The 24,301-nt window shown below is 37.5% G+C and overlaps 3 protein-coding genes across 6 annotated transcripts; all 3 read left to right on the forward strand.

Moving 5' to 3' along the window:
• Window positions 1-450: 450 nt before the first annotated feature.
• rusf1 (RUS family member 1) lies at window positions 451-7,858 on the forward strand. 2 transcript variants are annotated; one of them, XM_042393726.1, is made up of 14 exons: window positions 451-1,045; window positions 1,132-1,209; window positions 2,027-2,141; window positions 2,922-2,967; window positions 3,471-3,503; window positions 3,595-3,700; window positions 4,729-4,830; window positions 5,533-5,603; window positions 5,723-5,907; window positions 6,990-7,047; window positions 7,131-7,195; window positions 7,305-7,433; window positions 7,525-7,590; window positions 7,690-7,858. In XM_042393726.1, exons 1-14 carry the CDS (start codon window positions 896-898, stop codon window positions 7,773-7,775), a joined length of 1,290 nt encoding a protein of 429 aa, XP_042249660.1. In that variant the 5' UTR covers window positions 451-895; the 3' UTR covers window positions 7,776-7,858. The 2 variants fall into 2 exon arrangements, with proteins under 2 accessions (XP_042249660.1, XP_042249661.1); XM_042393727.1 differs by lacking the exons at window positions 451-1,045; window positions 1,132-1,209; window positions 2,027-2,141 and adding an exon at window positions 2,655-2,685.
• Window positions 7,859-8,820: 962 nt separating this feature from the next.
• Window positions 8,821-15,377, forward strand: zgc:153292 (uncharacterized protein LOC100003014 homolog). Its single transcript, XM_042393728.1, has 12 exons — window positions 8,821-9,140; window positions 10,635-10,836; window positions 10,989-11,021; window positions 11,365-11,483; window positions 11,821-11,929; window positions 12,305-12,346; window positions 12,450-12,482; window positions 12,572-12,805; window positions 13,671-13,774; window positions 13,973-14,138; window positions 14,233-14,297; window positions 14,466-15,377. The coding sequence occupies exons 1-11, from the start codon at window positions 9,076-9,078 to the stop codon at window positions 14,275-14,277; spliced, it is 1,152 nt and encodes a 383-aa protein (XP_042249662.1). The 5' UTR covers window positions 8,821-9,075; the 3' UTR covers window positions 14,278-14,297; window positions 14,466-15,377.
• Window positions 15,378-18,170: 2,793 nt separating this feature from the next.
• elob (elongin B) lies at window positions 18,171-22,984 on the forward strand. Of its 3 annotated transcripts, none has more exons than XM_042393054.1 (4): window positions 18,171-18,277; window positions 21,220-21,354; window positions 22,551-22,659; window positions 22,854-22,984. In XM_042393054.1, exons 1-4 carry the CDS (start codon window positions 18,275-18,277, stop codon window positions 22,964-22,966), a joined length of 360 nt encoding a protein of 119 aa, XP_042248988.1. In that variant the 5' UTR covers window positions 18,171-18,274; the 3' UTR covers window positions 22,967-22,984. The 3 variants fall into 3 exon arrangements, with proteins under 3 accessions (XP_042248988.1, XP_042248990.1, XP_042248989.1); XM_042393056.1 differs by lacking the exon at window positions 18,171-18,277 and adding an exon at window positions 18,345-18,489; XM_042393055.1 differs by lacking the exon at window positions 18,171-18,277 and adding an exon at window positions 18,515-18,539.
• The last annotated feature ends 1,317 nt before the right edge of the window (window positions 22,985-24,301 follow it).

Genomic DNA, 24,301 nt, shown 5'->3' on the forward strand with positions numbered 1-24,301 from the left:
CAGCAATATGATAAGACAGAGGGTGTGTTTATGATGTCTTGTTGAAAAAGTTGACAGACTGACTTATTTGTATTCTTAGTTTGCCATGAAAAACAGGTTTTCCCATATAGGAGGAGATTTTTTTCTTTATTAACATGTAAAACATTTACAATTTCTTCTTCCACAAAATGATCATATACAAAACAATAAAATTTTATTCACAAAACAATTGAGATCACATATGTTAGAATGATGATGTCTTTTTGAAGAAGCGATCTTATGGATTCATTGTTATTACAGAGATGTAAAGAAAAACAAAATTTCTCTACATTAGAGTGCACTGAAGTGAGAGACGGTAGAAACTGATGATTTGGTTGTTGGCTAAAAAGAATCAGAAAGGATTGCACCAAAAACCTTTGCATAATCTTACAGGAATGCTATATTGTGATAAAAAAAACTCCTGATAAATAAATAATATGCCATCCCAATTAAACCAGTCAACCAGAATAATGTTGTTTTGGAACCAAGATTTAAAAAAATATAGATTTGTGTTGATACAAAATGTCCTTATTGTTCCATTTGAAATATGTATGAGGTGAGAAATTATGCTTGTAGATAAGAGACCTTGATGAAAAGCAGGTAATTTTACTGGAAATTGATCGGTATTATAATTGCACGTAAGGCGCTTCAGAGTAGGAGCGACTCTCTCTGTGACGTAACCGTAGCTCCGCCTTCAAATGCCAGCGGACCAATGAGGAAGCTCCAAGCCGTGAAGGCGGAAAAAAACCCGGAAAAACACGACAGGAGAGTAGGACACGTCGGCTGTTGACAGTAAAATGCCATCTTCTCATTAAATGGACTTTAACTGAATTTAATCCAGTTTATTTCAGTCTGTTTCTCGCTCCCAGCGGTTGAAATGGAGGGAGGTACAGGTGTGGTTTTGGCCACAGAGAGATACGGCCGAGCAGAGTCCTGGAAGTATTCAGCAAAGGATGGAGTGATGGAGAGAAGGAGAGATGGGAGGGAAGGGGAATCGAGAGGAAACTCCATTGTTGGAGTCTTTAAAGTATGGACTTATAACTGTTTTCATGTAGCTTTTATTGACAGTCCATACAGCCTGATTTTTAAACATTTTAATATTTAATATTTCAGAGTGTCTTTCTGCCTCAAGGCTATCCAGAGAGTGTCAGCGGGGACTATCTGCAGTACCAGTTCTGGGATACTGTGCAGGTACAGAAAAGACCAGTGGTGGAAAGTAACTATATTTACTCAAGTAGTGTACTTAAGTACAATTTTGAGGTACTTGTACTTTACTTGAGTATTTCCATTTTATGCTACTTTATATTTCCACTCCACTACATTTCAGAGGGAAATATTGTACTTTCTACTCCACTACATTTATTTGACAGCTTTAGTTACTTTTCAGATGAAGATTTGACACAATGGATAATATAACAAGCTTTTAAAATACAACACATTGTTAAAGATGAAACCAGTGGTTTCCAACCTTTTTGGCTTTTGATGTCTTGCAAAAAGCAGTGTGTAGTCGGGTCACATTTCAGATGTCTATGAGTTGTTAACAGCTCCACCAAATAGTGATTTTTCCCTCTAAACTTCTCACATGCTTTCATTTCAATAAATGTTCAAATGAGCCAATATTTCACCAAAAATCAAAGATTAGAGAAAAAGTCCAAAAACTGAAAACAGATTTGTGTATCAGAACTTGTTTTTTTCTTCTTTCCTCTCCCATTAATCATCTCACGACCCCTCAGATTTATCTGCTGACCCTTTGGAGGGGCCCGAGCCCTAGTTTGGGAACCACTGGACTAAACTAGCTAACTGTATATAAAGTAGTTGAAACTAGCTCCACCTCCAGCAGTTACAACAGTAACATGCTGCTCTAACACTGATGCTTCACTATTAATAATCTAATGATGTCATATATAATAATATATCAGTCAGAGGGACCAAACCACTGAATACTGACACTGATCTGAATACTTCTTCCATCACGGCATCAAACTGAAGCTCTCTGTTCTCCTCTCAGGCTTTCTCCAGCTCTCTGTCGGGGACTTTGGCCACTCAGGCGTCTCTTAAAGGCGTTGGGGTTGGAAACCAAGAGGCAACAGTCGCTGCAGCCACAGTCACCTGGTTATTAAGAGGTGATCCTTTAAAATATACCATAAAATTCCTTAAAAGTATTTTAGCTTTGTGTGCTTCTATGATCTTAAAGGACAGTCATGGACATAAAAGACCTACTGACCTTGATACTGCACTGAAGCCCATTTTCTTTTTTTTTTTCCTCTCTTTACATGATGTTAAGCTTTTTACTTGACCTATGATGGCCCTGTTTGTTTGTCCTTTAGTCTGTTTGCAGTTAAATGCAGTACTGTGCAAACGTTTTAGGCACTTTAGATGTTTAGATTCTTATCCATGATCGGTCCCAAATGTATTCTCCAGCATGACAACGACCCCAAACACACAACCAGAATATAAAGAACTATCTTCATCAACAAGAAGAACAAGGAGTCCTGCAGCAGATGGTCTGGCCCCCACAGAGCCCTGATCTCAACATCATGGAGTCAGTCTGGGTTTACATGAAGACACAGAAGCAGCTGAGACACCGAAATCCACAGAAGAACTGAGGCAACTTCTCCAAGATGCAGGAACAACCGACCTGCCGAGTACCTGAAACACTGTGTGCAGGTGAACCGAGGAGAACTGCTGCTGTTTTAAAGGCAAAGCTGCTCACAACAATCATCATTGCATCAAGTTAATTGATAAATAACTATTCATGGCAGTATTTTTGAAAGCATCCTCACTTTATTTTCAGTGCCTAAAACATTTGCACAGTACTGTACAGTATATATTTGAAGCTAATCATGCATGGTTAATGTTTTCCCAGCTGGAAGTAGAATAACAAACTAATGTTTTCCCTGCAGATGGAACCGGCATGTTGGGAAGAATCCTCTTCGCCTGGCGGAAAGGGTGAGTTCATATTTCTGCCTTTTTTCAGCCCAATAAAAGTTTAAATCTGATGTATGGATACTCTCGGTTTGTGCTGCTCTAATTCATTGCTGGGAATTACTTTTTATTAGAGCTGCAACTAATGATTATCTTCATTATCGATTAATCTGCAGATTCCTTTTTCTGATTAATCATTTTGGCTATAAAATATCAGAAAATAGTGAAAAATTAACGTTATAATTTCCCAGAGTCAAAGATTAAATCTACAATTGTCTCAATTTGTCTGATCAACAGTCCTAAACACAAAGATAATCAGTTAACTATCATGTAGGACAAAGAAAACGATTCATTTATCACATTTTAGAAGCTAACACCAGCATACTTTTGCTTGAAAAAAATGACCAAACCAATTATTTGATTATCAAAATAGTTGCTGATTCACCTTCTGATGATCTACTTGCTGATTACTCGACTAATTATTGCAGCTGTACTCTTTATAATCAGTGTCTGTGTCTCTGTTCCAGGAGTAAACTGGACTCTGAGGCCAAAAAGTGGAGGTACGCAGGTGTCCAGGCACAAAAACTTTGAAGATGTAACAGTCATAAAAACTTTTTGATGTCCGATGTTCATTTATTTATTTCCCACCAGACTTTTTGCTGATATTCTCAACGACATCGCCATGTTCATGGAAATATTGGCTCCGTTCTTTCCTGCTTTCTTCACCTTGATTGTCTGCACTGCAGGAATATTTAAGGTAAAGAGAAAATAATAACTCAAGCTAAGTTAATTATTTTGTTATTGATACAATTATCAACAAATGTGTTGGATTATTCTCATCTAGCAAGATTATTCTGATGTGTTGTGAGAAAACAGAACTGGAAAGCAGATTGAAAAAGTTTCTGCCACATAAAATTATGTTTATCTTTTAAAGCTTTTTGCTCTTGAATTACTGGAGAATTTAACATTTCAAGGCCCCTAAATAAATCTAAACTGACTGTTTGGTTTAAGTGGTCACCACCCAGTTACATTTGCAGCCTGTGACGAGAGGTCACAAGGAAACATTGCTCTATTTTAAGAAGGCCCGAGGACACAGTGACCTGATAGTGTGACTGAACTGCCATTTATCTCCATTCATTCATTCATTATTCTCACGATTTGCATTGCTCAGCAAATTGGAGATATGGATGGAGCTCACACTGCAGGAAACAGGGTACAAACTGTGAAACTGTGATAGGAAATGGACACAAACGATCAAACTCAGCATTTGTAAAGGTGCAATTATTCTGTTGACAGATTAAACTCTTATCAACTCTTATCGACTGTTTGGTATTTATTTATAGATATAAGTTGATTTAAAGGCCCTGAAAAGCTGATTTCTCAATCAGCTTCTAACTATAAGGGACGACTTCCTACATAAAAACAAACATTTCAGCCAAAGTTAGATCTGTTCAGGCTATTTCACATGAGATATTTCTGTCTGAGCCTCTTCTCACTTTTGAAGTAAAGTCTGAAGTTTGGAAAAACCTGATATCACTTATTTCTGTGTACATCAGGATTAAGCAACATTTGAACCAAAGTGTTGCTTAATCTACAGTCCAGATAGCCCCGATGAAGCAGATTAACAGTTTTTAAGTGTTAAAATGTCTTAATAAATAAAACATTAGAATTATTGCTTATTTAATCAGGAATGTTTACTGTTATGGAGAAATACTCAACATTTAAAACCAAAATTCAGGGTCTTTAACACAACGTGGTGCTCTTATGTGTATCTCTCTTCTCCAGTCCATCGTCGGAGTGGCAGGTGGAGCGACCAGAGCTGCTCTGACCGTTCATCAGGCTCGTAGAGACAACATGGCCGACATCTCCGCCAAAGACGGCAGTCAGGTACTTTTGGGATTTCACTGGACTTGTTACTTTATCATGAAGCAACACAAGCTGAACTCTAATATGTTGTGATAGATAACAGTTGTGGTACGTTTTCATGTGATTTAATCATAGCAGAGAAAAGAAGTAAAATAAGGCCGTAGCTAATGATTGTTTTCATTATCAAATAATCTGCTGATTATTGCTTTGATTAATCGATTAATTGTTTAGTCTATAAAATGTCCATTAATTCCCCAGAATCCAAGATAACATCTTCAAATATCTTGTTTTGTTGAACCAACAGTCCAAAATAATTTGTTTGTAATGATATAAAACAGAAAAAATTCTCACCTTTGAACAGCTGGAACCAGACGACGTTTGGTGTTTGTTGCTTGTAAAATCACTGACACGATTAATCGATTGTTAAACTCGATTAATTTTCTTTCAGTCGACTAAACAATTCTAATCGTTTCAGCTTTAAAGTAAAAATAATATGATGGTATTTACAACTTCAGAGCATTCTGTTGCGTGATTGTAAAACTGTGATAGTTGTATGATTGCTGCAGTTTTCTGAGTTTTGATGAACTTTTTTATACAAATCTGAAAAATCATGAAAATATGGTGGATCAAGGAGTGTGAATATTATCATTAGTGTCTCTGAATAGTTGCTGCTGAGGGAGAATTTCATTCTTGTCTCGCCTCCATGTCTTTTATTTCCTACAGGAGACTCTGGTGAATCTGGCCGGACTGCTGGTCAGTTTGCTGCTGATTCCCCTCGTCACTGATAATCCAGTGTAAGTGCTGAGGGTAGAATAAGGATCCATCATAGGAGTATAAATTATCTAAAGAATCTTATACAAGGAAGTTTCCTCAAAGCATTGACTGTCAAATCATCTCTGTTTCTGTCCCTCAGACTGACTCTCAGCCTCTTCTTCCTCTTCACCGTCCTTCACCTCTTTGCCAACTACAAGGCAGTGCGCTCGGTTGTCATGGAAACCCTCAACGAGGCACGGCTTGCGATCGTGCTGCAGCAGTACCTGAGTGACAAGCGGATCCTGAGTCCACAAGAAGCCAATCTGAAAGAACCGGTTTTCTTGGGTAAGAGTCGTGATTCAACGTCGAGTCAGATTTTATTTATATCACAAATCACAGATTTGTCTCGACAAACGACACCTTCTATAATTAGACTGTAAATGTAGATAAGAAACCCTTTAGCAGGTCATACAATACATGTCATTTGTACAGAATAGACTGAAACAGCAAAATGACATATAGATATAGATAGATTGATAACTTATATGAAGAATATGATCAGGAATATGTTGAATAACTTCCAGCTTTGATATTTTTTAGTTGACTGTTTCATGTATCCAGTTGTTGTGGCGTTTAAAGTCCTACTTAAGTACATAAGTATTATTATTAAGTATTATGAGCTTGATGTAGTTAAAGTATTGCAGTAAAAGTAGTGGTTTGGTCCCTCTGACTGATATATTATTATATATGACATCATTAGATTATTAATAGTGAAGCATCAGTGTTAGAGCAGCATGTTACTGTTGTAGCTGCTGGAGGTGGAGCTAGTTTCAACTACTTTATATACAGTTAGCTAGTTTAGTCCAGTGGTTCCCAACATAGGGGTCGGGGTCCCTATAAAGGGTCACCAGATAAATCTTAGGGGTCGTGAGATGATTAATGGGAGAGGAAAGAAGAAAAAACAAAGTTCTGATACACAAATCTGTTTTCAGTTTCTGGGGTTTTCCTCTAATCTTTTATTTGTGGTGAAATATTGGATCATTTGAACATTTATTGAAATGAAACCATGTGAGAAGTTTAGAGGGAAAAACCACTATTTGTTGGAGCTGTTAACAACTTCTGAAACATGACAAGGAGCCAAAACTACACACTGATTTTGTTGCAAGAGGTCACAAGACTAAAAGGTTGAGAACTGCTGGTTTCATCTTTAATATTGAAAAAGTAAGAAAGTAACTTAAGCTGTCAAATAAATGTAGTTGAGGAAAAAGTACAATATTTCCTTCCAAAATAGTGGAGTGGAAGTATAAAGTAGCATAAAATGGAAATACAGTACTTGTGTAAATGTACTTAGTTACTTTCCACTGCTGCACAGTTTTAATATGTCTTTGCATTCAATAATTATGAACTTTCTTCTCACTTTTTTCCAGAGTTCAGGAAAACGGTGCCAATCAAACTCGGCGTGAGGCTGCAGGAGGTTGTTCAAAGGTAATTTCATTTGCATGTTTTGCTTACACGATAAAAAAATGGACACACGATAAAAGTTTGATATAATTCTGCTTATTTTGCAGTCCAGAGGAACTTAATCTGGCTCTGAAGGATAACAACATGCCTTATCTCTTAGGAGTGAGAAACGGTATGTCATCATGTGAAGCCTTCATCCTCCCACAGAACAACAACAGCCACATATACTGTAAAACCTGTAAGAGTTTGACTGTATTTTAGCTGCTGTGTCTTTCTTTCAGGCTCCGTCTGTGTTTGTTTGGGACCAGACGCATCAGTACGAGATGAAATCAGAGCAATGTGTCAAGCTGTGTGGCTCCAAAGTATGTTGAGCTCTGCAGCTTCCAGAGAACCTCCGACACAAAAACAAGGTGAGCATTTACCTCCATTCATTCTCCTCCTTTACATTCATAGAAGTTATACTGTTTTAGACACTGAGCACTTTTATTCTGGTCTTAAAAGGTCACTGGGAAATGGTGCATGAGAGTCACAAGATGATGGAGACAATTTTCAGTCAGTTTCTCAAAGGTAAGCACACACACACAAACTGTTTAACCCACATATCATAAGATTTATTTCATTTGTTTGTTACCAGTTGAAACAATATTCTGCTAATTTCATCGACAGGCGTGGAAGCTGCAGGATGGGACGTAAATCGAACTCTGCTGGACTGGGATGAGTGGAGGGTTGAATGGAAAACAAAAAGCAACTGAGCTGTGAAACATCTGCAGCTGTTCTCATTGTTTATATCATATTGTTCAATGTTTATTAAACAAACGGGACCTCGGATGATTCATTCTGTGTTCAAATCTCTATGGGTATGATGCAAGTAAAGGAAATAAAATCTATTTTTCTATGGGAATATTTCAGGGTTCCTACAGTCATGAAAAACCTGGAAAAGTCCTGGACTTTGAAAGTAGTTGTTTCCAGGTCTGGAAAGGTGCTTGAAAAGAATCAAATCCGAAGAGGTTTTGGAAAAGTCTTGGAAATTGGTTTCGTTTTTTTTGTGACCAAATGTTCTTGTTTGTTTTGTTTTTACTCAATTATATTCCAAAGGGGAAACAGGAAGACTGTACATGAACAATACATACTCTCATTTCCCCATAAGCAGGACTGCTTAGTGTGTGGATACTCATGCAGACTGTCTTTAGATCAGATTGAAATAGGGGATTGTAAAACAATTATGATGATTACAACACAATAATTAAACCCTATTTTTAAAAATCATTTTATTTAAAGGGAATTATTTTACATATTGGTTTCATGATAATTAAGCACATTGTCCATGTCTGATTGCTAGCTGTCTGGAATGATATTAAAAAAAACCCTCACATTATCATTTATATAATAAGACTTCACAGAATGTTTGAAAATTTCAAATGAATGAAAATTTGGCTTAAAGTCATGGAAGAGTTGTGGAAATCTATTGGCTAAAATGTGTAGAAACCCTGTGTTTTTGATTTTTTTTATTGACGGTTATAATGAAAATCAAAGCTGGAGGTTCAGTGATCAAGTGTCTGTTGTTTAACATGTTTTTTCATTTGATTTTGCTCTTTATTGTAAAATACGCTGTCTTACCTGTGTACAAATGTGTCATCCAAATAAAATATGACTGACTGCCCTTCTATCATTTATCCATGAGGAGGCGCCGTTGAATCTCCACAAACAATTAAAACACACGAAGAAGAAGAGACATCCGTTGGCGAAACAGTTGCGTCAAGCTAGCAATAGTGTGTATGGTCATAGCGGAAATATATATGTATAGGTTGCGAAAAGAAGTAACAAATGTTGATAACTATTTAAAATAAATATATGACATGTACTTCTATATACTACATACTATATATACTATAATTTCACTTTGTTGTTACCTTACAAGCTCTGAAACATGCTACGAAGCTGTAAGTCTCACCGGATGTTGAGGTTGTGTTATTGCTAGCTTGACTTCGCTCAAAGAACAGAAACAAAACAAATTCTGTGTCTTGTGAAAATTTGGCCGAAATTGTGAACGAAATGGGGCGATATAAATGTGCCTACAACTGTGAAAGCTCCAGCGAATCGGATGTAAAGTTTTTCAAGTGAGTATTCAATATTTGTAATCAATTTGTCACCCAAAAGCAGATTTGTGAAGTAACTAAGATAGTAATGCTAACTGGCTAACATACTAACTAGCTAACATAAGTATTATGAATCACGTTCGCCTGTTATTAGTGTTTGCTGGCTTGGTTTTCCCGGTTCGTCGCTATGTTTTATTATTAAAAAACGATACGAGATGAACCGTCTTCCAGAAACAAACTATTAGTCTGTCTGTGTACATATGTGGAGTTGACTTGTGTTCAGCTGGGATGTAGTTTTAGTTATTTACTGATGGAAATACACATCTTGGCGAGTTGTTTTCATCAGACTTAGAGAGATACTATCATGAAACAAACATTGGTATTAATAGTGCAGTAAATATATATTATACCCTCTTACTGAAGAGTATTTAATTTATTAGCTGCCTGAAATAAAGGAAATGGACTGGACTTTTATCCAGGTCGATCTTACAAAGCATGTTTATTATACTGCAGCCTTTTCTTTTTAAATACTTAATTGCAAGAGTGCATTTTACATAGATTTGCATTTGCTTACAGATGATAGTGTTCATATGTCTAGCATTCTTACAATATTTATACATTGTATAATGGAAATAAATAATAATAAAACAGTGAACCAGTAGTATGATATGCATACATATATACACATATACATATACACACAGTACATACATACACACATACAGGAAAAAATAAATACATAAACAAAACAAAGAAAAAGAAACAAACAAGCTCATGATTAACTCATTTATCTATGTTGAATAATCCTTTGATCCTTATATTTAACACTGATTGTATTACATATTTAACTTGTCAACCTTGTTTTACCAATGTTTTCATTCAAAGTTGAGAAGCTCACCCTGTGGGGCTGTAATAATCCTGGTATACATACAAGAATATTACACTGAACCTCAAAATCAATAATCTGGCAATTATTAGAGCAAAAAATAAATTGATATTCCCATTAAGTCCAACACAGGGCCACACTGTTGTGGATGGTGTATACCAAATATTGATTTCTGGATTGGATTATTTTGTAGTAAATGTTATCTGTTGCATCTGTTTGACGTGTAAAAAGCTCTTTTCATGTGACTAAACAAAACAAAATTGCTAATGAAGGCAGGAGAGCTGCTCTGTGTTCACTGTGTCCTCTGAAAAGAATGATTATCACAGAAATGGAAATGATTGGCAGTATTGATACCACACATCTCTAATACATACAGTAGAACATTATTTCTTTACTCTGCCAAGAACTTTGACTCATATTGACACGAACCATCCCTCAGTTGCTATTGTGTGCAGGAAAATTCACTTCTTATGTAGAAACATCTGGAGCCTTCCAGTGTCAGAAACAGACAAAATACGCTGATTTTAATGGAGTTCAGTGCAGCATTTCCTCCATTCAAGAGTAAACAACACATATGAGAGCTAGGACTTTGGCTTGGTTTTGTTTTAATGAGATTTTTGTTACTTCAGGTTTCCGCTGTACAACCAGCGAAAACTCAGGAAATGGCTCGTCAACATGAAGTGGAAGGACTGGACGCCGACTCGCTTCTCTGTGCTGTGCAGCAATCATTTTGAGGAACAGTACATTGACCGAACGGGCAAATCCGTAACGCTTAAAGAAGATGCTGTTCCCACCATATTTTCATCCCCCGACAAGACGCAGAAAAGGAAGGTTTGTATGTAGTTACTCAGTGTCAGTGGAGCATTTGAAAATAGAAAATGTTTGACAGTAAAATCCCTTTTAATAGTTCAGTGGCTTCATTTAAAAATCCTCTTTATCTGTATTTGATTATTCACTAAAATGTCACTTTCTCCCTGATTTAGGCTTCCATCACTCCAAAGAGTAAGAGATATAAGGTGAGAGTACTATATTTATACTTCTGTTATATACTTTATAGTTTTATTACATTTAGCTGTTCAAATTCTGTGAGTGACTAGTCATTTGTGGTCATTTTAGCAAGTGTTTTGGGCTCAAATAAAGAGTTTTTTGAGCTGTGACACATGCAAAGCTACTCCAGTGGAGTCCCAGAATAAAAATAAACAGCTGGAAATGAGCTGAAATAATAGATCCTCTTTTAAAAATCAAGAATATTAAGAAAAGTTCTGTCTTTTTTTTAAGCTGTTCTTCTCTGCAACAACCGTGGAATCAGCATAACTGCTTACAGCCAGAATAAGAACTGTTTCCTTGTATTCTGAACAGTCAGCTGGTGCTAAAGCCTCACAGACGAATCCAGCTCAGTCTCCAACGACGGCTCCTGCAAGAGCGAAGCGCAGCGTCTCGAACAAAGAGCCCAGCCAGACAGAGGAAGAGCCTCCAGGGTATGTTACTTCTAGACGGGGAAACACCAGTCTGTATTTTCCTGTTTTACTACCATTATGTCATTGGGATTTTTTGTGATCTTCTACTCATATTTCTTTAGTGTAAACAAGCCACTGAACACAAAAACAGTGGAAAAGTTATAATAATGCAGGTGTTTGCTACTAAATCTCCAGGACATGTTCCAGGTCTATATTTTTTTTATTCCGGGCTCTACTTTTATATCTTTTCATGGTTTACAGTTCAAAAAACTGATGTATCTTATGTATTGCATTACATTTGTTCATAATTGAGCTGGTGCCTCATTAATTTCTTGTCATTTTCTTGTTTTATCATCAGAGACAAAGATCCAAAAAAGACTGATAAGTGGAGGATTATAGTAGATGAAGGGCTGATGAAGATTGAGTCATTTCCACATTTCTTCCATGGAGATTACTGTGTACCTCTGGTAAGCAGCTGCAGACACAGACTGTCTGTCTGTACTGGAACACTCAGAACTTCATATTATAGAAATTCCCTATTTTTTGTTGCTTGGTTCATCCCTGTAAAACAGATGATTTGATTAGATTTAGAGTTCATATACAACAGATGAACTTAAAATACTGTGACAAGACAAGTGTATCATCATACCAGACTTAGATACAATCAGTGTTTCGAAAAATTTGGGATCTTATTAGTACAAATGTTAATTTTTTAAATGTATTACGGTCATTAGGCAAATCAAAAGCCTTGTGTTATCGGATATTTACTATCAAATACAGTGATTTCATGTTTATATTAAATTTGTCAATTTTTCTGTGTAATTTTTCACATTGACCAACAGGATATTCAGTGGGCTCCAGATGGTGATGATAATAATGATAATGTAAGTAGGCAGCATGTTTTCAAACTGTAATATTTTGTCTTTTATACTTAAACTTCTATATTTTTAGGTGATAAAATCAAACGCTCTTCTGTCCTTTTCACAGACAGACTGTCAAGATCCTGATAACGTGATAGAAGTAAGCACATTACGACATGATTACTTAAAAGTGTTGCAACAAAGCTACATTCAATGCAAACAAAAGCAACTTGGATTTTTAATTGGCAGGTGAAAGAGCCGTGGCAGTGGCTCGGTCTGGATGTCAGGGGACCTTTGCCGCAAACACAGAACGGACACAAATACATTTTGACTGTGACAGACTACTACTCCAAGTGGGTGGAAGCTGTGCCTATGCAGATGTGCCTCCCTTCTCATGTAGCGAAGCACGTCGCGGACATCATCGCCCACTTTGGTTACCCGTTCAGAATCCTCTCCAGACTGCCTCATGACATAGTCCACAAAGTGAGTGCACTCATATCATTGTAGAGAATAAAGGGGACATAACATGCACATTTTGAGGTCTATATTTTGAACTTGCATGTTTAATGTAGACATCTGACATTATAACAGGATAGAAATCACAGAAAATCACAAAAAACATGTCATGTCCTCTTTAATTCCACCCTCGCTCAGTTGATCCACCAGCTAAGTAAGAACTACAGCTCCCATGAGCCTTAGACAGAATACCAATGGCTCCAATGCTGCCTTCATGTGATATTGGAATTACTGTAATTATCAGTTTCTGACTTGCGAAAAGCTTTCACATCCAAGTTGTATTTATGACTGGAAACTAAAAGCTCTGATATTTCTGACTAGTCGTTTTAAATACAAAAGCTCCTGAAAACCAAACAAAAATAGATTCCTTACATCAGCCAAAGTCTGTCGTTACAGGTTATTAAACCCAAATTTAATTGATATAATGCTATTTTGTCAATGCACATTATTTTTTAACCCTCTTAAGACCAACTTTGCAATCATACAATCATCTTAAGTTGTCAGCAAACGTGAACATTCCCAAGTCTTAAACACAAGAGTCTTTCCTATCTGTGTCATCTGTCAAATATGATGTGAACATGACACAAGACTCATGTTGAATACTAACAAAACATTATATATCAGTTAAACTAAACTAGGTGCTCGAATGTTACTATGCAGCAGTAGACCGCAAAGTTTTGAATATTGCCAGAAAACAGCAGGAACATGTTTTCAGAAAGACTGAAGAAAGAAACTCAGAGGGAACCCACAGAGCTGCCGTAATATTGATAAAGATGTTGTAATATTGTGTCTGACATACATGATGTACTGTGTCATTATATTCTCACGCTAGATCAACAGAGAATTGAAAGACCAGCTGAAGGTCACCGTCGCTCTCGTGGTCTATCATCAGCAGACCGGGACTGCAGATTTAATCACACAGCAGCTGATTGACAGGTCTGTACTCTGTGTTGCAGGTGTATAAATGTATTATTTGTAACATTTGTACATCATATTTTACTGCTACCTTAATTATGATGCTATTAAATTGACGAATGACACTATGCATGACATGTCGAGTAATTGTTAATTAAAAATCTCTCATCACGCCTTCATGTAAACGCTGTAACGTTTCTAATTGCTGCTTCCCAACAGGATGGTGAGTGATCTGATAGAGGAACATGCAGCCGACTGGGACGTCTACCTTCCCGCCAAGGTTTTCAGTCTGTGCTTCAAAGAACATTCAAAGACTAAGGAGAGGCCTTTTTCAATGCTTTGCTGTAGAGGACTGGAGCCCGTACAGTCTCCCAGGGGTCTGAATGTACGTCGTTAAAGGTTTGAACGTTTTAGTTTTGATGAACCTTTGTTTACGTATATGAAATGACCTTTGTGTTCTCCACCTCTCTGTCCCACAGTTTGCCTACTCCAAGATCCAAGAGAGTGCTTTCGTGGTTAGATAGATATTTAAGGTGCATTTTGAGTAAGTACATCCCATATATTAGTATAATATTACACACTTTTCTGAGATAAATGAGTTTGTGGAATATTTAAGAACACAAGATGTTTTTCCAGAAAGATAATGTTTGTACATTTGAGAATATCAGAGAATTTTACGTACAACTTGTCTCACAGTATTGTTATTTTTCAGGTGAATTGAAGTGGAAACCAGACGTGGTTACATTATCAAACTGGGGACGAAGGATACTTCTTAATTCTGGAGGCGCTCTGACTCAGTTATGGATTGTAATGGAAAAGCTGGACTAAATGGGAACCCTGCTAGTTTGAACAAGATGAAGACTTTGTTGACTGGACAGTTATTACAGATACAACTGCAAACGTCTACAGCATCCTCCGCAGGACTAATTGACATTTTCAACCTGTTCATTCCAAAGGATGTCGGCTTTTACCCGTTTTTCTGTTCATCAACTCAGTGCAAGACAATTATCAGTCTTGTGTCATGTTTTTGGATGTAATATCTTATTTCAGGAATTGAAATTGTACTTCAGTTAATTGAGGAGAATCTCAAAAACATCATTATGACTGAGCAGGATGCAGAATGCTGGAGCAGGAGCTCAGTCGATGATTTCTTTAATAGTCATGACCAAAAGTTTTCAAAGCTTATGTCATTTGGGTTTGAGCAATATGAGTCTGATAGATCAGGAGTTTTGGGTTTGTGTTTGCAGAGCTTTACTCTCCAGACAGTTGAGGCATTTGATCTGGCAAATTTAAGTCTGTTGTTCCTCATTGTTTGTTGCCATTTTTGTCTATAAAATGTAAAACATGAACAAGAATAGCTGTGATTATTAATGCAATATGCAAACTGAGACAACAAAAATACTCCTGTGTATCAACGTGTACTCAAAATAGGAGTGACGTGTCAGTATATAGTTCATAATTAGAGCACCATGACTTGATTTCAACTTTAAAGATTCAGTTTATGCTGTGTCAGACTTGACACAGGAAAATTCAAGTGGTGCAAAGACAGGTTACTTCCTCTTTTCTTTACAGATTACAGTGTTAAGGTAAAAAAAAAAAAAATACTACACACGCAAGTGTTTTGAAATGCAAACCACTAAATGGACAGATTTGGTACATTTTAAACAATGATTTTAAAAGACTAATTGTTTAAAGATGGTAAGACAAGTGTGTGTATATTTTCAGGTGTCTTAACTCTTTCTGAATCACGTTCTTTATAGTCGTCTCTGACCAGCCAAACAAGCCACAACATCATAAACATAACTGAGAAAGACAAATTCTGATGGTGTTATAGCAGCAATGGGTTCAACTGTGGACCAGTTTTTTCAGGATTTTTCATTGTGGGGGCCATGAACTGGTGCAGTGGAAAGGCAGGTCTATATGTTTTATTTATTTCTTTTAACTCATTAGATGTGCTGGCACCAAAGGAGAAAAGCACAACTCTTGTAATCCTGTGTACTAAATACTTCTGGTCCCAGTCAGCACTCAGGCAGCAGATTTATGACTTAATTGTGACTGATTTCTAACTTTTTTGGGTACACCAGATAAGAGCATTACAGTAGTCCAGCCTGTCGGATATTAAAGTGTGCGTTAATCTCTTTTAGTCGCTCATATGGTCGTAATTTGGTTATATGTTTGAGACGATAAAAAGCAGCTTTAGTGACAAACCCCACATGAGCCTTAAAGTTCAGTTCTGAGTCAAAGATGACACTGAGGTTTCTGGCCTTTGGGCTTGGTGTAATTCCTAGAGAATTTAGTGTTGTGACCAGTTTCTCTCTCTGAGCCTCAGATATACAGTATTTATATTTCACAACAGGAGAAGGAAGTGCTGCATGGTTCTGATGGCTCATACGACAGGTGCTCTTCAGTAGAGCAGGTGAAAACACACACACAAAAAAACAAAATCCAGGAAGTCTTGCTGAATATTTGTCCTAAAGTGGTGCAGACGACCATGGAGAAAAACTAAGGCACTCCGTCTTCATCAGGGTCAGGTTCAAACTCTGATGAAGATGGAGTGCCTTAGTTTTCAGAGTTGATACGCGTTGGTCTGTTTGATTGACTATCCTCAAAGAATACATTTATTATGTTATTTCACCTAAAGACAGAGTGCCTTAGTTTTTCTCCATGGTTGTCTACACCACTTTAGGACAATTATTCAGCAAGACTTCCTGGATTTTGTTTTTGTTTATACAGTAATTATCGTCAGCTGAATTCAATGCATTACACTGTGAACGCCCTCGCTGTGTGGTATGTTGAGCCCCTTTTTCATTTTTTCTTTCCCCTGTGTGTTTTCAGTATAAACATAAGATGAATGTGTTTGTTTTTTTCCCTCCGGCTCTGTCATCTCCTCTGCTCGAGGACAGTGAGGTTGTCGGTACACATAAACACAAACATCCACCATGTTCCTACATTCACACACAAACACATACACTGTGGTAAGGACGCACTCGTTAATCTATGATCATTTCTAATAGCATCTAAATTATGATGCTTTTGGGAAACACCTCTCTCAAAGAAGTTTGTAAGATGGATTTTTACTGTTACCTTAAACCTAAAGATGCTTTTGGGAAAGGAGGTCCTGGTCATCAGGTTGCCAGCACACCAAATATTAAGAACTTTTGCGTTGATTTGTAAAAAAAAAAATAAATGTAAAAGTTTTGATGTAAACTATGAAAGTCAAAAGTTTCATCAGGGGGCCAAATATTTTTGCTGCAGGGCCAGATTTGGCCCTCAAGCCACTATTTGCCTACCACTGGTGTATAGTTTGTGGCACCTCGCCCTGATTTGTTCTCGTCTCAGCTGCTGTGTGGATTCAGCTGTCGTGCTCTCTATGGTGACAGCTGTTACCAGGCTGAGAGGAGGAAATGAAGTCCTCCCACATAAAAGACCCAGCCAGTGAAAAGAAACACACCTGTTAGTTTCACCGCAGAGGGAGACATGATGAAGCTCTGTCCACTGCGGTTAAAAGGGTTTTGATCCCACAGACCTGTAGCTGCTGAATCCAAAAGGAGGAACGAAGCTCCATGAGAAACCAGAATATTTTAACTAATAAATTCTTTGTTGAATTGAAAAACAAACAAACAAAAAACATATTTGCTTGTGTGTAAAAATCAGTTCATGGACAAAGTAAATAGAGGAATAATATTAATGCTAAAGAAAGTAGGGGGTAGAAAGAGAACAAAACCAAAAAAGATAAATAAGATAATGATATAATAAATATGCAAGAATGACTGTGTGATATATATATATATATATAGACTTAATAGAAATCTCACAGTGAAGACATGAACACAAGCTATATTCAAGAGCCTTCACTCTCTGCTAAATAGCCTTGTCCTGCATTAGAAAAGTACACAATTAAAACCAAAGAGCTAATAGGTCAATCGCCAAGCGTCAGAGAACAAAAAAACTGAATCTGTCAGAAAGATGCCAATTAAGTATATATGGTGGTTAAAAATGAAATAAATAAATAAATACAGACAGAAAATTATATAAAAAGTTCCCAAAATATCAGGAAAAGTAATCTCTGATGCACTTACATGAAATAATCTGCTCAAAATTCATTTAAATTGCTGGTTTTACACAAACTTCCTGCAGTTACTGTGTTCACTATTTGGGTTACAGTCTATCAGTTGTGCTGATGCTGTTATTTTAATGCATTAAATATAACATGAAATATCTATAAACATGAAAAAGGTTGTGAACCTATCATTTAAGGTGATAAATAAGAATAAAGTTGAGCTGCTAGACTGGACACTGTGAATGGGATCACTGTGAAGCTGTCACAGTCCAGCAGATGACGCTAATGCGACACTTATGGATGTCAACCGTCATAAAACTAATAGTAGAAGAAGAAGAAGTTGCGTTGCCGCCATCTGCTGGCAGATGTCGTAGCTGCATGTGACGCTGCTGTGATCTCAGTTGTCGCTGTGCGGTGGAGGCGTTTTTTTTTTCTTCCCTGTGTGCAACCAACCGCAAGAAATGGTGAGTGAGGAAAACAGATACAGCTCACAATGTACTGGCCTGTTGACTCGCCGAATCTTACTTTAGTTACTCGGTAGACCTTTTTTTCTACGCGTTGAAATGTACGCTGTCAGTAGCTGAATCAGGCTTGTCACAAAAAGCGACCATATAGCATCTGATGTCTTTGTTTAGCTAACGTTGGGTAGCTTTACTTAACGTTACGTCGGTTAACGGTAACACACTTAGCTGAACATTGCTTTATAATGCTCACGACGACAGTAAGGTTAGCAGAGATCGGGTCCAGACAGAAAAACAATGATTATGTCATTGTTCTGTTTAAGTGACAGCTCAGCTAACAAACTTTGCTTTTGATCAAGTGAGCAGCTAGCAGTGAGGAAGCTAACTACCTCGAGTTGCTAACGTTATCATCTGTGAGGCAACAACTTGGATAGAGTTAACATTTAAAGCTATTAAATGTTAGACAGGTGCCAACACAAGCTGTGTTTAGTGCTGGGTAGCTTCATGGCCCACAGTTTCATCATAAGTTAAATAAGGAAGCTATAGCCAAGCTAACAGTTAGTTGAAACGGCTAATGTGACGTTAGCCGCAGCTAAGCTCGCTAGCAGCTGCCGCACTGAGGGGCTTTAAATGCCTCGATGCGGAAATTAATGTAACGGTAATGTTTGAGGATAGAGGTTGTTCTCTATTAACCTAAAACTTCAGTCTGCCAGCTTATTAAACTGTTGTCACTGTCACATTTTCCATAACAGCTGCTACACAGTTTAACCTGCCATATTTTGGCTGTTATAGCTACTTAAAATGCTTAACGGGGGCTTTATACTATATAATTTGAGTTAAACAGGTTCAAAATTTTTCTAGTGTGGCTTAAAACAACAGTCAGTTGCCAATATGAAAACTGGAAGAGGTTTTTCTCGCTGTAATCATTCCTCCTGTTCATACTGGCTATTAAAAGATCCCCTTTTAAGGACCAACAATAAGACTGTAACGTTGAAAGATATCTACTTGATTTGACTCATGTGGGCGTCTGAAGCTTCATTTTATCTTCAGATAAACTTTTAAATACATTTATGCACAGAAGGAGGACTGTGGATTTTGTCCCCCATCACTTACATTGTAAGGGATCTTCTAATGGTCAGTATGAACAGGAGGAATGATTACAGCAAGAAAAACATGTTTCAATGTTCATTTGGGCTCCTGACTGTTGTTTTGAGACAGACATGAAAAATTGTGAACCTGTCTTTTTAATGTTTGTTAAAAGTTTTATCACTGTATGTTTGATTTTAAACTTACCATATGCTCTTAGTAAAGCAAGACTCTAAGCCTTGTTTTTAGAGCTTCAGCAGACTGTACATCTGTTATACTGCTGGTTTGCATTATCATGAAATATTCAGACTACATAAAACAAATTCATCAAGGACTTTGTTTTTAGGCTTTGCTTGGGCATTTCCTTTTGTGTGGTGGGTCAGTGGTTCTTGTACTGTTGTGTTTTGATTTAAGAAAAAAAAAACTGAAATAGATGGCACGCAGTCATCATGCTTTCACTTTAATTGATCAAATGAGCAAATGGCAAAGCTTTCATCTGGTGCTGTCAAGTATCAGTCGATTATTCGATTTGTTGCCAACAAGAAAAAAGTCCAAATTCTCAGATTCAAGCTTCTCATATGTGAATATTTTCTGGTTCCTTTAGTCCTCTATGACAGTAAACTGAATATCTTTGGGTTGTGGACTGTTGGTTGGGATTAAACAAGGTTGCATCTTGGGTTTTGGGAAACAGATTGACATTTGTCACCATTTTCTTACATTTTATGGGCCAAACAACTAATCAATTCATTTGAGAAAATCATTGTTAGTTGCAGCCATAATGTCAAGAGCCACTTTCCGGAGCTTTTACCACAGAGACGAGCAGTATTGATTTGTGCATTAAAGTTTATCTTTACACCAAACTGAGCTTTATTCCCTTGCGGAGTATATGGGTTTAGGATTAGGGCTGCAACTATCCATTATTTTCATTATTGATTAATGTGTCGATTAATTACTCAATTAAGCAATTAGTCGGTCAATTAAGTGTCAGAAAGTTGTGAAAAATGATGATCACTGTTTCCCAAAGCTCAGTATGCAACCTTAACTGTTTTGTTTTGTCCACAATCCAAAGATATTCAGTTTACTGTCAGAGGACTTAAAAAAAATCATGTTTAAGAAGCTTAAACAAGAAGATTTTGGCATTTTTTTCTTTAAAAAATTACTCAAAATGATTATTAAATGATCAAAATAGCTGCTGATTAATTTTCTGTTGTTCAACTAGTTGTTGCAGCTCTATGTGGGATAGAAAACAGGATTTCATCCTAGATACTGTTTTAGTTTTGGTTGGTTGTTTTTAAGCTTTGGAAGAATCTAATTGACACAATCCAACATCACAACATGAACGAGTCGTTTCAGGGAGAAATATGAGCTTTATGTCTGAGGCTCTGTTCACACCTGGCATTAACATACATCCTGGGTCATCTGATCACAAGTGGACAGCTCTAAGTACGTCAGTTCACACTTGCGTCTCCAGTGACCACTTGTCATCGTATCTGACTTCCCAGTTCCACACGCAAATAAACACTTACATGATTTCCCTTTGCAAAGACCGAATACGTTGTTGTTTTTAACTGGCGGGTTAAGTGCCTAATCTGTCAGGAGGAGGAGGAAGAGGAAGAAGAAGAACTTGCATGCAGGCTAAATCAAAAATCTTCGGGGCCAGATGGAAATCAGACGACGGGTTTTATGTCTCACTGCGTACTCAATGTATCTTAAGTGAATTCACACCTTTACTTAGAGCTGTCCGCTCATTTTAATGTCAGGTGTGAACAGGGCCTGAGAAAACACTGTTTACCAGTTAAACAATTCAGTTTTTCTGAAATCACTTCCACTCATTCCTTTGTCATTCGATCTCACTCCAGGACGTGTTTCTAATGATTCGACGTCACAAGACGACCATCTTCACAGATGCCAAAGAGTCCACCACAGTCTACGAACTGAAGCGTATTGTGGAAGGAATCTTAAAGAGGCCACCTGAAGAACAGAGGCTTTATAAGGTAAAAGAAATCATCGAAAAATATCTCTGATGGGAGGGAAGTTTAGGCCGGTTATTGATTTGTCAGTAAAAAAAAAAAATTCCATACAGTCACGGTGTGAGCTGCCTGTAAACTGTCTGATTATTAAAATGAACAGTAAGTGGACCATATGCATACAACTAACAGCTTCTTAGTCTGTTTTATTGCTTTCAGATAACACAGTTGATTTATCCCAGATATTTTGTATTTACTCCCATGATTAGACCCATCTCTCAGATAAAACAAATGCTGTTATTTTAAAATTGTTTAATATTGCTCAACATATCAAATCAGAAAGATAAGCCAGCTCCAATAAAGGCGAGCCCCACAGCTTCAATATATTGATGTGCAGCAAAGACAAAAACCTCATTTTCATTTATTTAACTGCCTCATAAGGAGCCGTACGCCCACAGCAGCAACTCAATATTCCGGTGAACTTTTGAGCCTCGGCCTCAGAGGAGGCCTGAAGTTAAGTCAGTTTGTCGTTATTGTTGTTGTTGTTCATATCTACATGTTGATGAAACATGTCCATGTAAGTTTAGAGCAATATCAGAACCCACACAGTCTGATTTGAGCAGAGTGCAGCGGTGGGTGATACTGTGAGATGATATAAATGTGTCTATATTATTATGTTTCTCTACACTGTTAATACCAGTTAGCATCTCTTTCATATCTATAGTTGTATCAGACTTATGTAGACAGGACAGCTGATGGGATTCTTTGGAGTTTTGTATGCTTTCAACTCACTAGATGTCATAAAAAGTTTCTCAATTGATTCTCTAGAAAATTTGAAGTTGCAATATATAAAATAACTTTCATGTTTGTCATACGAGATGCAGGATTTGATCCGTGTTGCTCACCCCTAACAGACTGTTACAAAGCCAAATGCTAAGCTTGGACTACTTTCTTTTTAACCTTCAGCCTTTAATTTGCCTTAAAGTTTCACTTTCAAACTTTCAAAGACGTATTCTTCCTAACAGTGAGCTGTGCGGTCTCACTGAGTCCTCACTGATTTTCCACTCGTCACAAAACCTGCTGCAACTTGATCTCCTGACTCTTCAGACGTCTTGGACATCATCACTCTGAAAGGGCTGATAATGTTTAGACTGTTTAGTGTGAGAAGTAAAAAAAAAAAAGTTGTGTATTAACATCTGCTCTGTTTATGTTTTGTTGACCAGGATGACGTGCTGCTTAACGACAGTCAAACTCTTGGAAATTGTGGCTTCACAAATCAAACAGCCCGACCCCAGGCCCCGGCCACAGTGGGATTAGCTTTCCGTCAGAGCGGTAATTAGTTTGCCAATATTTGTCCGTGTTTACTTATGTTATCAGTCTGAGCTGATAGGGCTGTTTCAAACTTTCCTGCTTTGATTTACTTTCAGTTCCTCATAGAACTCACTCAGACTTCTCTCTCTCTCTCTTCTCTCTCTCTCTCTCTCTCTCCCCCCTCTTGTCACCGTCCGTCTCTGTCGTTCTCTCAGATGATTCATTCGAGCAGCTGAGGATCGAGCCCTTCTCCACTCCCCCAGAGCTCCCTGACGTCATGAAGCCCCAGGACTCGGGCAGCACAGCCAACGAACAGGCTGTACAGTGAGAGAGAGACAGAAAGAGAGAGAAAGAGTGAGAGAGAGAGAGAGGGCGGGGGGAAAAAAAAACGAGAGGGACACGAGAGGGAGGACGCACCAAGGGGGGAAAGGGAGGGGAAAGGAGAGGAGGGGGTTGAATTTTTTTTTTTTTTTTTTTTTTTTTTTTTTTGGGAAGCGATGCCTCAGCGGTTGAGTTTTCCCCTCGCGGACGACAGATCTTCAGCTGGGGCATAAACAGTTACAAACACGGATTTTCCCCTTGTTGTATATGTGAGGGCGGGGTTGGTTTCAAAGTGGTTCATTTATCCTGAAATCGGTGAACGCATGCTAGATAAATTGATAATTTCACACAAGACCCTTCAGAGATAACCTGACGGACTTGTCACGACACTGTCAGTCATCCATGGGATTGGTAAAGGCTGAACATAAAGAATTGTACCTCGTATTTAATTAATTCTAGTCTTTATTTGGGGTAAGGTTAACGCTGCCTTACTTGTGTTTTTTTTTTTTTTTTATTATTATTTTGCTGGCTTAAATGTGGGAGTTAAGGTGTGACATTTTTAGGCTTTTATGTTTGTGTGTTTTTCTTTATTAAACTATTACTAGGATTTAACATGTTTTTTGGTCTTTTGGCCTGGATGTGTGTGTGTGTGTGGCGACAATAGCTAGGAGTTTGTGAATTTCTTAAGTTACTATCTGTATTTCAAGAAACTTTTTTGAACAATATTGAATCTGAAATAAAAAAAAAAAATAAAAATAAGAGTCACTTTGTTGGCAGAAGATCCGGCGTTAAAGATGAGCATTTCCTGGTACTTTACCTATCAGTAGTTGTAGTTTCATAGCTGCTTACAGAAGTTACTGAGACTTGAACGCACTCAGCTGCGGGTATCTCCCCAACACACGTAACGCTGGCGTGGACCTGGTGTTGAAATGACTGACAGGTAGAGCAGCAATCAAAAAAAATGGATAAGTAGTCATTATTGATCCTTTTTTTTTTTTTTTTTTCCTTACCTCACTAACAAAAGGTAGGAACTAACCAACTTTCCTCTCCAGTGTTTGATTGTAGCACATGACATCTTGGAGATGTTGAGGAGATCTTGTTGACTTTTAATGAACGAGGCCTAAATGTTTCTAGTGAACATAAAGTTAAACAGGTTGTATTTGTGTGATGAGTTATGGATCTGTGCCTGTGATCAGCAGGCTGCACATTTAACCCTCCATTACCCCCCCCTCCCACCCCCCCACCCTCCCCAAGATTCACTACCCCCTTTAGTTTTTAGTTCATGCTGCAACGTGTGTTTTATTATACACCATTAATACCTTAATACACATTGTTTTCCTAC

Source organism: Thunnus maccoyii, chromosome 18 (genome assembly GCF_910596095.1).
Source record: "Thunnus maccoyii chromosome 18, fThuMac1.1, whole genome shotgun sequence".
Lineage (NCBI taxonomy): Eukaryota > Metazoa > Chordata > Actinopteri > Scombriformes > Scombridae > Thunnus > Thunnus maccoyii.

Bases quoted from the DNA above. Each gene is read 5' to 3' on its own strand.
- elob (XM_042393054.1), top strand. The intron at 21,355-22,550 runs GTAAAAGAAATC...TTTGTTGACCAG, and splicing joins AAGAACAGAGGCTTTATAAG to GATGACGTGCTGCTTAACGA. The intron at 22,660-22,853 runs GTAATTAGTTTG...TCGTTCTCTCAG, and splicing joins ATTAGCTTTCCGTCAGAGCG to ATGATTCATTCGAGCAGCTG.
- zgc:153292 (XM_042393728.1), top strand. From the start codon at position 9,076: ATGGGGCGATATAAATGTGCCTACAACTGTGAAAGCTCCAGCGAATCG. The intron at 9,141-10,634 runs GTGAGTATTCAA...TTGTTACTTCAG, and splicing joins TCGGATGTAAAGTTTTTCAA to GTTTCCGCTGTACAACCAGC. The intron at 14,139-14,232 runs GTACGTCGTTAA...TCTGTCCCACAG, and splicing joins AGTCTCCCAGGGGTCTGAAT to TTTGCCTACTCCAAGATCCA.
- rusf1 (XM_042393726.1), top strand. From the start codon at position 896: ATGGAGGGAGGTACAGGTGTGGTTTTGGCCACAGAGAGATACGGCCGA. The intron at 1,046-1,131 runs GTATGGACTTAT...TTAATATTTCAG, and splicing joins CCATTGTTGGAGTCTTTAAA to AGTGTCTTTCTGCCTCAAGG. The intron at 1,210-2,026 runs GTACAGAAAAGA...TTCTCCTCTCAG, and splicing joins AGTTCTGGGATACTGTGCAG to GCTTTCTCCAGCTCTCTGTC.